The sequence below is a fragment of the Bicyclus anynana genome, chromosome 13 (genome assembly GCF_947172395.1).
Source record: "Bicyclus anynana chromosome 13, ilBicAnyn1.1, whole genome shotgun sequence".
Lineage (NCBI taxonomy): Eukaryota > Metazoa > Arthropoda > Insecta > Lepidoptera > Nymphalidae > Bicyclus > Bicyclus anynana.
This window is the reverse complement of record NC_069095.1, coordinates 14,792,160-14,810,882: the sequence shown is the minus strand read 5'-3', so window position 1 is coordinate 14,810,882 and position 18,723 is coordinate 14,792,160. Positions and strand designations below refer to the sequence as shown.

Below are 18,723 nucleotides of genomic sequence, written 5' to 3'. Positions count from 1 at the left end.
TTAAATTAATGCTTTTAATTAATAGATCAGATTTTTAATATTATGTTATTAATAACTAGCAACGCCTGTGACTTCGTCCGCGGAAGTAAGTTACCTACTTCAATATTATTGTATTCCGGAATTATTAAAGAACGAATGACAAAAAATACACAATAGTAAAGACTTTTTACTATCTCTATAAAATTTAATTTTTAAATCCTATTTAAAATTGTAAAAACCCCATGTCATTTAAGATGACATAAATTTAAACTAGATATTTTAAATGCAAGATAAAATGTAAATAATTATTTATAGTTCCGATATCAACACATTAGTCCCTGCTCAGTATAGAACCGTATGTACCCTTGTTGATATTCGGGGTTCTGATATTAGAGTCATAAATTTATCGTTATTTTTTTCTGTCTTTACTTTTTCTTCATATTTATTTTCATCATCAGACGATTCTAAACTTAGTGTTTGCGTTGGCTTAGACGCTAGATATTTGTTTGAAATTGTAGTTTTTCGACCATTACAGAGTCGAACATTTGAATAGTTATTGTTTATTCAAAGCAAACTAACAAACAATCAAATCTTTCCCCTATATAATATTAGTATCTATATGATTAAGAAAGTCGGGTTTGTTACAATACTTACAAATCAAGAACAGCTGGACGGATTTGGCTGACAATTGGTGGAGAGGTAGATTAGAACCAGTAGAAGGACATAGAATAGGGTACTTACTTAGGGTAGGGGTAGGGTTGAGTAGGGTATGTTAGGGTAGGTGTTGGGTAGTGGTAGGGTAGCAGTAGGGTAGGGATAGGGTAGGAGTAGGGTAGGCGTAGGTTGGGAGTAGAATAGGATAGGGGTAGGGAATGAGTCAAAACGAAGCTTGACAGGGTCCGCTAGTAGATAATCATTAGCATACTAGTGAACCCGCCATCCTCCCAAAAAACGCCAAGTTTTTGAGGATAGAGGATTTTGTTTCTAAATAACAACTGTAACACTTTTTTGTACAATATTTTATTCTTAGAATTTTATTACAAATTTCATTAATCTAAATTTTGAAATCGGAAGTCGTGGTATTCTCAGAGACTAAGGCAAATAGGTAAGAATTGGTCAATTACATAATTTACACAATTTTTCTTTCAACCGTCTGTCACCAAGCGTTATGATAGAAATTTTTGTTCAAAATTCCTCTTTGAGGGTGAATGAACTGAGGTATTATTATTTACCTATACAGAAAAGGACATCACTATGACAATAAATATGGTATCATTATTTTACAAAGTGACATTAGCATCTGTCAGAAAATTCGCAGGATTAATGATTTTACTATAGACTATAGTTTATTTTAGCTACTTTCACAGCATTATGTCCTATGGTGTTTTACAATGTGGTAATGCTGCTGATATTGATAGTGTGTTTGTTCTGCAGAAGAGAGCTGTTCGTGCATTATATAAAATGAGGCCTAGAGAGTCGTTAAGGGAAAAAATTTAAGAAATAAAAATATAGTCAGTATATATTTGAGAATTTAGTATATGAACATAAAAACGTAGGCAATTTTAAAAGAAGGTGTGATTGCATTAATATTACCTAATGTCAGAAATAAAAATAAAATTGTTGCACACCACACTAGGTTACAAAAAAAAATAGGTACCTATACGGTCGAATTGAGAAACCTCCTCCTTATTTTGAAGTCGGTTAAAAATAGTAATTCTTACAAGGGCAATTGCATACGTGTTTATAATATTCTGCCACATGAAACCACTGTCTCTAAAGAAATTCAAAGTTTTTATTAAACGTAAGCTTATTGAAAAGTCGTATTATAGTGTTAATGATTACGTAAACGACAAAATTGCTTGGAAATGAAATGTATTACATGACAGGCTACTTATATACCTATTGTTAAATGGTGATAAACTAAAAAAGGATAAACCTGGCTGTGTTTATTGTGGGCTCTTCTCGGGCGGCGAGGCGGGCTTGGAACCCTCGTAACTTTAATTTTAAGTTTTCGAATAATTATTATCACCATTATCATAAGTATACTACTAGGTATTACCTGACGTTTCGAAAGAGCTTGTGAACTAAGCCTATTTGAAATAAATGAATTTTGATTTGATTTGAATAACTTTATCACAATATTAGGAAAATATTGAATTCAGTATCAAATGAATTGAGAGTAACAGTTTATTGAGTGAGAGCAGAAGCTGGCACTTCCTTGTAAAGCTTTCCAACTCGGTTTATCATTTGATCCACCATAGTGTCGACCACGGGCGGCGCCACTTCAGCCATCACCTCCTTCCATTGAGAGTTTGCAAAATCTAGGACTGGTTGACCTATATAGAAAGAAATATATTATAGGCTTGTGGACTTAAAATTATAATTTATCATCATCATCGTCATCATCACCATCATTATCATCGTCATTTCATCATTCAGTTCTTGGCTGAGCAACGTTCTTACTGTCACGTTATTTTGTCGTGTTAGTGATTTTGTGCTTTGTACTTTTTTGTAGAGGATGTGGAGAACAAATCGGGCAGGTGATGTTGAGTATTTATGCATTCTAAAAGAATCCTTTAAACCTACACCCAAGGTCACAAGTTCTGGGACCTGCTCGAGATGTTTCCTCTACTACAAATGGTACCTACAACCCCTGCCGCTGCTACCCGTCGTGATATATTATTAGGGGTCCGAAGCCGAAGCTAAAAACGATAGCAACGGACCAAATAGTTCAATTAATTAAGAAATAACTACAAAAAATTATAAAAAATAACGCACCCAATGCCTTGTTTCCATCGAAAAGATTCTCGAAGTCAAACACGGCGCGGGTGAGCACCTTGAAGGAGTGTCGCCTCTTGACAATGTGCCAGTGCGGCTGGCCGTCGCTGCCAGTCACCGTTGCCAGGTCAAACGACACTTTGATCACTAAGTCATCTGGCAAATTGATCATTAAATTTAATTTATTTATTGACTTTTAATGCCTTGGTAGGGGTATATGTGAAGTATCGCGGTTTCACCCGCGTGGTATTCGTTCCCGTGAGGGTAAAATATAGCCTAGATTGCATGGTAAAGATGTAGCTTTCGCTTCATAGATGATCGGTTCAGTAGATCCAAAGATTATCTCCTCTGTTTGCCTCTTTATAATATTAGTATATATAATTAATTTATTATCACACTAACTGACGCCGCACGGTTTTACCCACGTGGTTCCTGTTCATGTTCATGGAATACGGGGATAAAAATATATCTGGTATAAAGCTTCCCAATTGTGAAAGAATTTTTCAAATGGGTACATCAGTTTCAGAGCTTCAATACAAACAAATAATTAAGTCTTTCCTCTTTATAATATTCATCATCATCATTATCAACCCATATTCGGCTCACTGCTAAGCCCGAGTTTCCTCTCAGAATGAGAGGGGTTATAGGACGTTAGGCCACCACAGTGGCCCAATGCGGATTGGCAGACTGACATGTTTCCTCACCATGTTTTTCCTTCACCGTTTGAGACACGTGATATTTAGTTTCTTAAAATGCACACAACCGAAAAGTTGGAGGCGCAAGCCCCGGACCGGATTCGAACCTACACCCTCCGGTATCGGAGGCAGAGGTCATATCCACTGGGCTATCACGGCTCACGGCTTTAATTCAAATGTTACGAGTAGTTTATGTAGATATTAGTCATGGACTGCTTCATCTTAGCCGGGTCATGTTTGGCAATACAATCAATAACAAATCCTTACCAACAGTGATCGAGAAAGGTCCTTGTCCTCTCACTGGCATGATGATCAGCCGTCCGTCCAGCTTGTATTGGCCTTTCAGCACCACGCTGCACTTCAGCGTTGCTGACTGTTTCATCTTGATCGGGTCATGTCTGCCAATGCATTATTATAATTAGGGTTCCGAACGCACGTAGTACAAAAACGGAACCTTTAAAATATTACTCCCGCACATTTTAATGTATGTCTGTTTTCTGTGAATGTATTTTTAGTATAATCTTTATATCTTACTTAATTAAGAATTTACATTTAATTCCAATAACGCATTGAATATCGTTTAACTTTCAGCTTTCTCAAGTAGGTAATCATCATCATCATCATCATTAACAACCTATATTCGGATCACTGAAAGCGCGTGCACTTGAGCACGAGTGTCGTCTCAAAATAAGAAGGGTAAGGCCAATAGTCGACCACGCTGGCTTCCTCACGATGTTATTCCTTCATCGTTTGAGACGCGTGATATTTAATTTCTTAAGATGCAGTTAGCTGAAATGTTGGAGGTGCATGCGCCGGACCGGATTCGAACCTACGCCCTTCGGAAATACGCCCTAATTATTTGGTGTGAAATGTCTAACGATAAGCCTGACATTTGGTCGAGGGCCGCCGTGGCCGGAATTTGATCGGCAGGACATTATAAATATAATATCACAATTATATTTATAATGTTATTGTGTATTGCCGTTTCATTTTATTTTATCTTTATAATATTATTAGGTAGTTAATTTAGTTAGGTAAATATTATTATTTTAGTTGGTGTAAATAAGTGTAAAAACTATATATTGTCTATGTCACAATTTAGTTAGTTTTACTGTTTTTGACTGAAGAGACTTATCCTCAGCGTCCATCTTACTACGATTCTCTATAGGTACCTAATTGTACATCATCACAAGAGATAGTTAACTTAATGGTCTGTAATTATCTACTATTGTCAATGTAATTCATTCAACGAATTACAGTAAATTGATAATAATTATAACTACATTACACTTAGTAACTAATTCGAACTAAATTGTTGTATATAATTGCTGTAGCTATAGCATTATAGTTATCACAGATAGCCGTTGCCGGAACAATGCAGACTTGTACTATTATAGTATACTAGCTGACGCCACGCGGTTTTACCCGCGTGGTTCTCGTTCCCGTAGGAATACGGGGATAATATATAGCCTATAGCTTTCCTCGATAAATGGGCTATCTAACACTGAAAGAATTTTTCAAATCGGACTAGTAGTTCCTGAGATTAGCGCGTTCAATCAAACAAACAAACAAACAGACTCTTCAGCTTTATAATATTAGTATAGATTCTGTGCCTCAATATTAAGTAGATAGCTATCTTCTACTCAAGTACACGTCATCAGTTTTCAATATTTTTGGAATCACCTTTTATAGCCGACTTTAAAAAGGATCTCAACTTGATTGTTATGTTTTTGTAGATTATTATTAGTCAGACCATGTGATTCATACGTTTCAGATCATAATAAAATGGAACAATCGTATGCACTCGGCAAATTTAGGGCATCGTTTGTAATATTATCTACTAGCCAAGTGGATCGTTGATTCTCTTTCTACGATCGCTTTGAAAACTAGAAAGATGTATGGGAATGACAGATCTTGATCACGTGACCTATCGTAAGCAAATGTCTTTCCGGTACGTCTTTCATATACGTTAATAGTTAGTATTTTTCTTTCATTTTGTCACGGTAATATTTCTTACGCGCTAGCATGCTGATTGAATACAAAATGTCATACTCTGACGCTGTGACGAGGTGACGCTTTGAGGAGGCTACGGAAATTACACAATAAAAATGATGATAATAATTCTTATCGCTACACTATTACTGACTCTATTAGTAACTATTGTATTGTGCATCTATACTAATATTATAAAGCTGAAGAGTTTGTTTGTTTGATTGAACGCGCTAATCTCAGGAACTACTGGTCCGATTTGAAAAATTCTTTCAGTGTTAGATAACCCATTTATCGAGGAAGGTTATAGGCTATATATTACGCCCGTATTCCTACGGGAACGGGAACCACGCGGGTGAAACCGCGAAGCGTCAGCTAGTACAGGTATAATAGGCCAGTGCTTCCTTGCGTGTGACAGTAATCTAGATGTAGTCGACGCAGGAACGCGTTTACTCTTACCTATACTGCCCTACTCGATGTGTACTGTTTACCAACAAACAAATTAATAATGAAGGTAGAAAACGCATGTAATTTCGTCACTTATTTATTTTAAAATATGTATTGTTTGTTTATAAAATATTATTCAAATTAAATTAATTATATTTAATTGTTCTAAGCTTACGAATCGAATTTATTTTCATAAATTTATAACAAGTTAATTATATTTATTAATAGGTGTGAAATGACTAGTGTTATACCCTCATTATTAATTTGTTTGTTGGTAAACAGTACACATCAAGTTGGGCTGTAGTATATTATGTGCATTTTGTAAAGGAAGAAAATAACCGCATAAAAGATACTAAATATTGCGTAGGTATGCTGATGAAGCTGTGAAATGTCCTCAGAATCAAGAATGTCATGCCAAAAAGATTTACAAACTCCCAATATTGATTTTGATTTGATAAAGGTGTAAACAACTGTGATAGCAATTTTATACAAAGCGTTTGAAGGAGGGAGTCCTATTAGCGGAAATGCATCCGCGTGAGCATTGTTAGCTATTATTTTAATTAGTACGCTATTTTTTTTTATAAAAAAGTAGAAACTTGATCTGAAGTTCCAGAAACAAATCGAACGATATAGATGAATAGTCTAAATTATATGTTGACAACCGGCCATTAATAGTAAATACTTAGGTATATCCCCAAGTCCATGTCATGATCACTAGCGTCACTCTGTAAATGTTGACTACATTCAGGTACACAATGAAACCTAATATTTATCTTTGTTATTTATCCTTCCTGTTTATTTGTATAGAATAAGTACTATTGGAAACCTTGAACGAGTTAGGTTTTCGCAGACTTCAGACGAGTCTAATAAAATACATAATTTACACTAGTAGTAGGCTACTTTACCCCTGCTTTCTCCGCGGTATGATATAGGAAATCTACATCTCTATACTGTAAACCTTACAACAGCCTTTTTTATTTATTCTGTACAAGTTAGCCCTTGAATACAATCTCACCTGATGGTATGCAATGATGCAATTCTTAGATTCCATCTTAATGGAAGCGGGCTAACCAGTTAGGAGGAGGATGAAAATCCACACCCCATTCGGTTTCTATACGATATCGTATCGGAACGCTAAATCGCTTGGCGGTACGTTTTTGTTGGTAGGGTAGTAACTAACCACGGCCGAAGCCTCCCACACAGCTAGACCTGGACCAATCAAGAAAACCTCAATCGGTCCAGCCGGGGATTGAACCTAGGACCTCCGCCTTGTTAATACACCGCGCATACCATTGCGCCACGGAGGCCGTCAGAACCTCCACCTGATGGAATTTATGAAATGAGCCAAACTGAGAATTGAACCTATAAGCAGTTTTAAAGTAAGGCGTTCTTGCCTGCGTCATCGAGTTCGTCATAGCACTTGTCTTTGTACTTTTTTATTTTATTTATTGCTACAAGTACTTTGTACTTTTTTTTTAAATAGAATATTTATTGCTACAAGTACTCGTTAAGTGAATAAAACAAGCAACTTAAGTTATTTTATTTGTATTTATATAGGTTTTTTATCCAATTATTATTAAACGCAATCTTATAGAAAAATCTTATTACATGTATTGAATTGCGATACGATTGTGCTCTGAAGACTAGATAAATTTTTGTAAAATGTATCACCATTTTACAAATTTATCTAGACTTACATGTAGCTTTTTGGACGTTGTGCGAATATTTGTAAAAGACTTCAACGAGTATAGGGCTACTAGTAACAACGTTTAAAAAAAAATTTAATAAACTCATTACTTCTTTTAGTTTAGCTTTTAAACTAAATAATAGGACACAACAAATACTAGATATTTATGTATTCATTTTTGTTTAGCCATCTCGGAGTAAATTAATTATTGAATTATCACTATCAAAAACTTAAATTTATGTTACATTTTTGGAATGATTAAGCTGAACTTAACAGTCCACGTTCGCTCCACTACAAGTAGGTCCCTACATACCTACAAAGTTATTTTTTGTCTTTAGTAGTGATTGATTGACATAACGTGGAATTAACCATCGCCTCGATATATAATCGTCAATTTTTACTATCAGTTTTTGTATAACATAAAACAACTTATCTACTTACCTGGCTACTTTTTCATAACTTTGAGAAATATATGCGTAAAAAATGGTTTATATCAACAAGGATAACTTTGAAATCTGTTTGTATGGTCTATCAGTTTATATGAAATATTCAACCATGTTTCGTTGCAACTAATTTTCGCATTTTTCATAATTGTTGTAAGTTAAAATTAGACAAAGTATACCGTATACTCGTAGACTAAACTAGCAAAATTCAGAACATTTAGATCAAGCTATATGAATTTCCTTTTCTTTGCGACGGCATACATTCGTCAAAATTACATCCTTGGCCACTGGTAAATACTTGTTTTTAACTGTTTTACAATGATAAAATATAAAATTAATAAACATCAAAAAGAAAATTAAAGCCTTTCTTTATAACATTTAGTTTAGATACGAGCTAAAAACATAACCCTTCTTGGCAGGTCGGGTAAAAATAAGTTACATAGCAATACTTCGTCTATCTGTCTGCGTTCAGAACTTTTCGCTGAACCTGTTATTACTATGTGCGTAGGCATCGTAATCACCAGGGTTTAGAAGCAATAACCGGAACTGACGACATAACAACTCTCAAGTTGAAGGTCTCACCGTCTTGAAACAAAGGTGTTTAACCTTCATTATTCCATTTTTAAACCTATTACAATAGTTACTAATGATTACAAGTCGTAGTTAGCAATTATCCTCGAAAAACCAACTAATCTCCTGAGGACAGTCCGGTTTCGGTTCGGTCCAAATGGCCAGGGACCGTAAGCTATGGCAGAGCATTGTACATCGAAAGACTACTTACAAACAAGATTAAACTAATCATAATAATCTAAATATATAAAACTCAAAGGTAACTGACTGACATAGTGATCTATCAACGCATAGCCCAAACCAATGGACGGATTGGGCTGAAAGGAGATCATTCATTTTGGGCCCTTTTTAAAAGTGCCGGCCAACGAAAGAAAATGGCAAAAATCGTTAGAACTAGCCATTTGGAGTAATAGCTAATATGGCATGAAAGTTGTAGGAGGGCTCTGAACCAAGTTATACAGGTTCGAAGATTCGTTATTTCCATACATTTTGTCGATTTTCAAAAGTGCCCGCCAAGAAAAAAAACTGGTACGTATCATTAGAACTACCCATTTGGAACAATAGTTGGTATTGCACAAATGTTGTAGGAGTGCTCTGAACCAAGTTATACAGGTTCGATGACTCGTCACTTCTATACATTTTACTGAGTTTTGTAAGTGCCCAACAACAAAATAAATGATACGTATCGTTATAACTAACCATTTGCAGCATTAGTTACTATCGCATAAACATTGTAATGTAGCTCTGTGTCAAGTTATACAGTTTCGATGGTTCGTCAAATCCATATATCTTATTGAATATTTAAAGTGCCGTTTTACAAAAATATGGTACTTATCGTTAGAACTGTACATTTGGAGCAATATTTAGTATTGCACAAATGATGCAGGATTGTTCTGAACCAAGTTATACAGGTGCGATGTCTCGTCACTTCTATGTATTTTATTGAATTTTGAAAGTGACCACAAACAAAATTAATGATACGTATCGTCATTACTAGCAATTTTCAGATATAATGGTATAAACGTTGTAGTATAGCTCCGAATCAAGATATACTGTTTCGATGCTTCATCAAATCCATATATTTTATGGATTTTTTAAAATACCGTTCACCAAAAACACATATTGTTAAAACTAGACATTAGGAGCAATAGATAGTAGGACGTTGCACACGGTTCAGAACAATCCGATTTCTGAACAAAGTTATATAAGTTTCATGATTCGTAACTTTCATACATTGATTTCCGAGATGTTGTTGTCCGAAGAGTTGAAAAACATAAAACAATAATAAAATATAGAATTAATGATACTAATTTTTTGTGCCACATGCAATGCTACATTATTGTGCAAATGCATTTAAAAATTGTTATGTTATTGTGGATTTTGGGTAGAGTGAAATAAAAATATTTTTTTTTAAGTTCTTTCAAGTAATGGTAATTGTCGTTTACTAACATGGATAACATAACAAATAATCATGACACAGCAACACTATGATGATATCTATTTCATATTATTAGTTCGAGCAGTGTATTCATCATTATTATTTTGTGTTTCCTATACAGATATCAACAATAACAAAGTGATGAATCGTCGAACACAAATAACTTGGATCAGAGCAATCTTACAATGTTTCTGTCAATCCTACCTACTAATTATATTGCTCAAATCGGTAAAATGTATAAATAATAATAATAAATCTTTAATCATGAAAAACTTCATATCACAAAATTAAGTTGAAGCCCTGCCTCCTGTACTAGTTATTACTGTGTTACAGGAGGCAGTCTTCCCATTTTCAATGTTGCAGTAGTTTGATAAACAGTATAGAAATTAGGAATCATCGAACTTGTATAACATGGCTCAGAGCAGGCCTACAGCATTTGTACAATACTAACTATTACTCCCAGTTCCTATTCTAATTCTAAATGTCTAGTTCTAATGATCCGTACCATTTTTTATGGCTGGCACTCAATATTTAATGAAATTCATGGATATGACAAATAGTCACACTAGTATAACTTGTCTCACAGCATTTCCACAAAGTGTCTGCTATACTAACCAACTAAATATTGTTCTAAATGACCAGTTAAAATGATACCTATAAGAATTTTGATGGCAGGCAACTTATAAATCAATAAAATGATATAACGAGCCATCAAAACTGTATAACTAGGTTCAGAGCAATTCTACAATATTTGTGTTCTAATAACTATTGCCACAAATGACCAGTTATAACGATACGTTTCATTAATATTGTTGGTGGGCACAAAACTCAATTAAAGTCTTAGAAGTGACGAGGCATCGTACCTTTATAACTTGGTGCAGACCAAAACTACACCACTTGTGTCATACTAAATATTGCTCCAAATGGGCAGTTTTAACGATAAGTACCATATTTTTGTAAAACAGCACTTTAAAAAATCAATAAGATGTATGGATTTAACGAATCATCGAAACTGTATAACTTGACACTGTCACATTACAATGTTTATGCGATAGTAACTATTGCTGCAAATAGCTAGTTATAACGATATGTATCATTTATTTTGTTGGTTGGCACTTACAAAACTCAGTAAAATGTATAGAAGTGACGAGTAATCGACCTTGTATAACTTGGTTCAGAGCACTCCTACATCATTTGCGCCGTACTAACTATTGCTCCAAATAGGCAGTTCTAACGATACGTACCAGATTTTTTTCTTGGCGGGCACTTTTGAAAATCGACAAAATGTATGGAAATAACGAATCTTCGAACCTGTATAACTTGGTTCAGAGCCCTCCTACAACTTTCATGCCATATTAGCTATTACTTCCAATGGCTAGCTCCAACGATTCGTGCCATTTTTTTTTGTTGGCCGGCACTTTCAAAAAGAGCCCAAAAATGTATGGAACGTGAATGATCTCCTTTGGCATGCAGGTAGATGTTATGACGTAAGTCGTCGTTATCAACCCATATACGGCTCACTGCTGAGCTCGAGTCTCCTCTCAGAATGAGAGGGGTTAGGCCAATAGTCCACCACGCTGGCCCAATGCGGATTGGCAGACTTCACACACGCAGAGAATTAAGAAATTTTCTGGAGTGCAGGTTTCCTCACGATGTTTTCCTTCACCGTTTGAGACACGTGATATTTAATTTCTTAAAATGCACACAACTGAAAAGTTGGAGGTGTATGCCCCGGACCGGATTCGAACCCACACCCTCCGGAATCGGAGGCAGAGGTCATATCCACTGGGCTATCACGGCTCTCATGACGTAAGTATCTGCTAAGAATTTTGATCAATTCTACCTCCAAGGGGATAAAACAGGGATGAAAGTTAGTATGGAAAGTCCTACATTTTTAGAGTTACAGTTTTAAAAATTTGTTCATAAATCAAAAATAAAAATATAACATGATTCAAGAATTTTAAAATTCATATAGTGGTGAAATAAGGGTTGAAACTTTTCATTGACTTCCGCGCGGACGAAGTCGCGGGCGTCTGCTAGTTACAAATAATTATGAACTTCTGCAAAGTAACGCCTGCTTCTGTTCAATACATATTAATATTTGTGAATTAGTAATTCACAAATAACTAAATCCGAATACTTCTAAGCTTTAATTAAAAGTGCTTAACTTTTTGTGTGATGCGTTCTGTATAATAAAATACTAAAATAATTGTAATTCATTAAGATTTTGCGTAGGATTTCCTCATAGCGAAGATAAATTAACATGCGCCTAGTTATTAACTAAGCAAAATTATATGAATTTTTTGTAAATACAATTAAGGTTTCTTTTATTTTATTGTCTTTTTTTAATCTTTTCAACCTATACCTATTAAGATTAGCAACTTAATTGTTAGGTATCACAGACGAATCTAATTTTTTTTGACTTAGATTAGACCTCGAAGTTTAATGTTCCTTAAAGATACGGCGCAATTAATGGCTCGTTCATTTAGGAATTTTAAATTGTTGCCAACCGCTGAGCATAGAGTCTACCAGCGGTTCGAAAGGCCGGTTCTGCTCAGACAGCAGCTTACATACCATCTTACCGGAACGCTAATTAGTTTGGCGCTAATTATATCAGACCTGAACCAGATTCATCATTATCGACCCATATTTGGTGAGCTCGAGTCTTCTCTCATAATAAGAGCGATTAGGACAATCCTTCAACACGCTGACTCAATGCGGATTGGCAAACTTCACACACGCAGAGAATTAAGAAAACTCTCTGGTATGCAGGTTTCTTCACGATGTTTTTCCTTCACCGTTTGAGACACGTGATATTTTATTTCTTAAAATGCACACAACTGAAAACTTGAAGGTGCATGCCCTGGACCGGATACAAACCCACATCCTCCGGAATCGGAGGCTACCACGGCTCCAACCAAGCAGATTACAAAACATAAAATCCTAAATTTAACCGGGCTGGAAATGGAACCCAGGACCTCTCTTATAAAAGCCAGAGCGCTACCCACTGAGCGCCAGAGAGATCAAATCTTATCTTTTGAAATTGACCGTGTTAGCGAATACAGACACTTATACAGATATCTTAATATATAAATGCGAAAGGTCATTCATTACGATAACTCGAAAACCGCTTGACGTGCAAAGTTGAAATTTGGCAGGGAGGTAGTTCGTAGGTAGGTTCGTACTAAGAACGGATTTTGCGAGAGGGCCGGATTAATGAAGGCTAAGGGCGGACGAAGTCGCGGGCGTCCGCTATTACTTAATAATACTCACTTGACACTTTGTAATTCACAGTCCTTGATGCCGGTGAGAACCGAGTCTTTGAAGGTCAGCTTGAGACCCGCGTGGTCGCTCTCTACGAGGGGCACCTTCATCGGGTCCACAGGTTCGATGCCTAGCTCGGGCACGCCTCTTGCGAACATGGCTATCGCGGCTTTGGTGGACGAGGTCAGGCAGGTAGAGTCGCCGGGTTTGCATGGTGGTATGAGAGGGGCTGTAACAGACGAATCTACGTTAATGATTCATAGACGCAAAAATGCACTGCCTCTTCGGTGAATTCCTTACAAAACTATATATAAGAGAGGAATTTTCCATTTTGTGCAATCTTAAAAAAACCTTGAGCACGCCACTATATGGTAGGTGGTAGGTACTTAACCAGCTGGGCTAACTGCTCGGACATGTCAGGACGAGCTTTAACTTAAACTTATTTGCAGGATTATCTATAACTTCAAAAATTACCTGTAGTACATTTCATTTGATATGGAAATTACCAATGTTTTCCCTCAGTCGCATAATATGTCACACGTAGTGATGAGGCTTTTTAAATTTTGGTAACCACACCTTCCACCACAACTCATGATTCCCGATCATGATCATAATTACTGGATTTTCTTCAAGTACCTAATAAGTAAATACGTACAATGTTCTTTCCATTCATGATGGTTTCGCACATCGAGCGGTGGTGGAGATTTTCTTCGATGATTGTACCTATAGTCGTTTCAGTCATTGTTCTTTTTGCTAAAAGCTTCGACTAATAGAAGCTTTCGCTTAACTGTTGGATACAGATTAAGTAATTCTTGAAATTAAAGAGGAGGTTCCTCACTCTTGCCTGAGGAACCCTAACCTCCGGGAGCTAGAGCACTCAAGAGCCCCAATGGGCTGGATTTTCCATATTTTTTTCCGTGCAGGTCTAAAATGTTGCATATGTGAAGTGCACGAACTACCGAGCTACGAGTATTCAATCTATATCTTGAAAAATAAAAATATTCGAGTTTTTTTAACTCATGATCAAAAATCGCACAATCGAACCATTAAAACAATACGTTAACTACACGTATATCCTCTTAATAGGTATACTATTTTAATTTTTTAGGCATTGTGTGACCATGTAACTTTATCGGATTTTAATGATAATGTCCAGAAACAACTGCTTATCGTGCTTACCACAGGGGGTTGTAAGAAATCATCAATCTCCTAAATTTCTCAGTATTTCATATCTGAACTTGGGTTACCACTTACTCGACGAGTACGTAACAGTAATCATCATTATCAGCTGAAGGACTCCAATGCTGGACATAAGCCTTTTGTAAGTATATCTTCGAACTAAAGAGCATTTAGCGGCTCCATATAAACCGCTGGATGTGGGAACCTAGTGGCAATCAAACCAACACTCCGCTTTCCCCATTCTAGCACCTTGGGACCCCCAACGTCCATCGGCTCTTTCAACCATGCACCATAAATGAGTTAACATTAAATAGTAGGAAAAAAAATCAATTAGTGAATTCTTACCAGAAGCAGAGTACGAGTAACTACCTATCACTAAGCAACATAGAGTTAATATCCTCAACATTGTGACTGGTTTAAAATTAATATACTAGTATAATTGTAGTAAACTACAGTTATGTAGGATGCCGCAAGGATGCCGTGCGACGTTTCTCTGTCGGGCGGGGAAACGCTCGCTCGCTTATATGGGTCGAGACCTATATCCTGACGTCATCAACTGCTGAACCGTTTAGGAGACACCCGCGACTTCGTCCGGATAACCCTGACTTTTACTTCTTCAAACTTTAAGCTGTCATGTGCCTGACTTAAAATATGAGACTGTTATACAAAGTTAAATTACACTTAATTATTATCAACGTATTTACCTACTGTCAGCTAATTAGAATTACTACTACCTAGTAAAAGTCTTTGCGGTGATGACTCAGACAGACGTTCAGACGCAGTCTGGGCCAGTATTTATACTTGTATATATATATAAACTAGCGGACGCCTGCAACATCATCCGCGTGAAACTCGATGTAAATTTTCAATCCCTATTTCACCCTTTCTATCAATATTTTCGCGTTTTTTATATTTTTATAAGTAGTCCACTAATCGTGTTACAAAAATATAACTCAAAACATGAACTATTAAAATTAAAAAAACTTCAACTTTTTAGGGTTAAAATTACTACTGAAATTTTCAAAATATCTTCAATGATAGGTACGTTACAATGGATCTGTTACATTTTTATTATAAGTATAGATGTTAGCGGCAATTCAGGTATTCTATACAATGCGTGCAATGTAAATACCTAGAACGTTTTGGCAGTGTACAAAATATCATTACATACATTACCTAGGTAATCTATAAATTGCATAGGAAATGTGTTAATTGCCTTGCTCGTTGGTTGCTCTACCGGACATGTGTAAAATAAATCGATTTTGGCATCATTTGCATATTTAATTCATACATGAATTTTGTATGTAGTTTCATAGAGGTTGAATACAAGTATCATACAGTTGTCACTCTCAACCCAATATAAGTATTTAATTTTTTCGGAGTAACCTCATTAAATTATTGCAACAGTGTGCCTAGTGGGAGTTTCAATATTTTCATACTGATACTATCGTTGACGTAAACGCAAATTTATATGGAATTGAAACAGTTGTGCAGTAGTGTCACTAGATGGCGCTGTTTCAATTCCTTAGAAATTCGCGTTTACGTTACGTGACAGTAACAGTATCAAACTGCCACTAGGCCCTCTGATTAACATATCAACTATTTTCTCAAGACTCAAGTATTTAAAAGTGACTATGGCAGAAGACTGGTTTCATCGCCACATCATTCAGCTTCACCTTATCTTTGTTTCGATATAGCGATCGCCGGCTGGTATTATATGTATAGAATACCTAGGAAATGTATAAAACCAATAATCTATACTAATATTATATAGCTGAAGAGTTTGTTTGATTGAACGCGCTAATTTCAGGAACTACTGGTCCGATTTGAAAATTTTTTTCAGTGTTAGATAGCCCATTTATCGAGAAAGGCTATATATTATCCCCGTATTCTTACGGGAACGGGAACCCCGCGGGTGAAACCGCGCGGCGTCAGCTATATTTCATATATTGCCTACATGTTTTAGGTATTTTATACATTGCCTAAGCATTAAATAGAATGCCGGGTTATACACATTGCTGGTAACATAGATAGATTCATTCGATAGTTTCAAAGTGAATTCCGGTCAACAGAAAACGAATAGACCGACGGACAGACAGAAAATGAAAAAAACAAATTCTCGAAAGGCGCAAAGATAAACAATTTTAGATAACGTCTTCAGATAACGAAGAGAGTCGTGATAGCCCAGTGGATATGACCACTGCCTCCGATTTCGGAGGGTGTGGGTTCGAAGCTGGTCCGAGGCATGTACCGCCAACTTTTCAGTTGTGTGCATTTTAAGAAATTAAAATATCACGTGTCTCAACGGTGAAGGAAAAACATCGTGAGTAAATCTGCACACCAGAGAATTTCTTAATTCTCTGCGTGTGTGAAGTCCACTAATCCACATAGGGCCAGCGTGGTGGACTATTGGCCTAACCCGTCTCATTATGAGAGGAGACTCGAGCTCAGTGAGCCGGATATGGGTTGATAATGAACGTCTTCATCAGATGTTGGAAGATGTTTTCATTCTAGATCCTGAACTAATAATTTATGTAAAAACTGTCCGTAGGTATTTAAATTATGATTATTGAAATATTTTAATTTTAAACGAGCAAAAAATAGGTATACAAGGAACAACGTAAATAAAACTATAATAAGACATGATTTGATTTTGTACCTAATTTTAAATAACTTAATTATGTGATATGGTGCTATAATATAATACATATCACGTAATAAAATTAAGTCAGGTAAAAATAATAATTATTACACAAACTCTTCGAATTTATTATTATTATCGAATTTTTTATTTCATGAATATGGTCGGAATAAATAGTTTTAATATTAATTTAAAATATGAACATGAAAATAAATTCTTCAAATCGCTTAGCAATCAATATCTTTCATGCTTTTCTATTTTAGTTCTTTTATAAGATTTTTTATTATCTTTGGTGCAAAATAGCAAAGATTCAAGAATCAATACCCAGCTTGTTTCAATTTAAGTTTATTTGATTTAAGTCTGGTTTGATAGGCTTCGGTCGTGGCTATGTACCGTGCAATTTAGCAGCTCTATGTGCGCCAAATGCAAAACATTCATTTTCTGTGGCTCAATGCTTTCACGTCATAAAAGAGTAAAAAAGAAAAAAAAATGCAATTTCCTGTTATTTTATTACTGAAATTACACAGATATTAGAAGAAAGCCTGCAATAGTCATATATACCTAACGTGGCCATTTTTTTTTATTCATCTGCTTAATTAAGTTAATAAATAAATAAATTAAATAAATAAAAAAACCCGACTGCATAAAGTATAAAAAAACTGAAAATGAAAAAAAACAAGCTCAGTCCAGAAATGTAGAAAGCAATTAGAAAACAGTCGGGATCTATTAAATAATGTAGAAGAAAATCATTCTATCCCGTATGTACCTAAGGTCCCGACTGTTTTCTAATTGCTTTCTACACTTCTGGACTGAGCTTGTTGTTTTTCTTTTCAGTCTTTTTATACTTTATGCAGTCGGGTTTTTTTATTTGTTTAATTTATTTATTTATTTCACACTTTTTAGTTACGATAGATGGTTAATGGTGGTATAGTCATCCGCCTCGCGTATTTTGTACAGACAACTAAATATAAATAACGTATTTCTAATTGTAGTTTTTTTTTTAAACATGGCCATGATATACCATTTTAGAATAGCGTCTCACAGTCGTCTTGTTTTTTTTTAGCTTCACCTATCTAAGAACACTTGGGTTATTGAGACAAATCTAACGATATCCTAATTACGTAAATCCGTTCAGTGGTTTGGAAGATATGAGGTAATCAAGAATAATACATACACACATACAAGATACGCGCGAAAAACATAACCCTTCTTGCAGTCGAGTAAAAAAAACCTCTCTACGGAAAAATATACCTACATAACAAAATTATTCATAAGAACACAAACAAAATTATGAAAGCACATATTACAAAATATTGCATTGATTAGGATTAAATAAATAACTATAGAGCCGCAGTGGAGTAATCTTTACCTAGTACCTAATTTTGTATTCGGCAGGTTAAATTCAAAGCATTCATTTTTAAAATATCTGCCTCTGTAGCCAAGTGGCACGTCGATTTTCTTTCTACGATCGCAAACGCTTCGACAACTAGAAATGTATGGGAATTATCTTGATCACATGACCTGTCGATAGCAAATGTCATTCCCATATATTTTTCTAGTTTTCGAAGCGTTTGCGATTGTAGAAAGAGAATCGACGTGCCACTAGACTACAG

At 35.5% G+C, this 18,723-nt stretch overlaps 1 protein-coding gene across 1 annotated transcript; it reads right to left on the bottom strand.

Moving 5' to 3' along the window:
- Positions 1-983: 983 nt before the first annotated feature.
- Positions 984-15,338, bottom strand: LOC128198628 (protein takeout-like). The gene is made up of 5 exons (XM_052884926.1): positions 14,815-15,338; positions 13,300-13,519; positions 3,720-3,850; positions 2,758-2,913; positions 984-2,315 (listed from the first exon to the last, which is right to left on the bottom strand). The coding sequence occupies exons 1-5, from the start codon at positions 14,873-14,875 to the stop codon at positions 2,167-2,169; spliced, it is 717 nt and encodes a 238-aa protein (XP_052740886.1). The 5' UTR covers positions 14,876-15,338; the 3' UTR covers positions 984-2,166.
- Between the last annotated feature and the right edge of the window lie 3,385 nt (positions 15,339-18,723).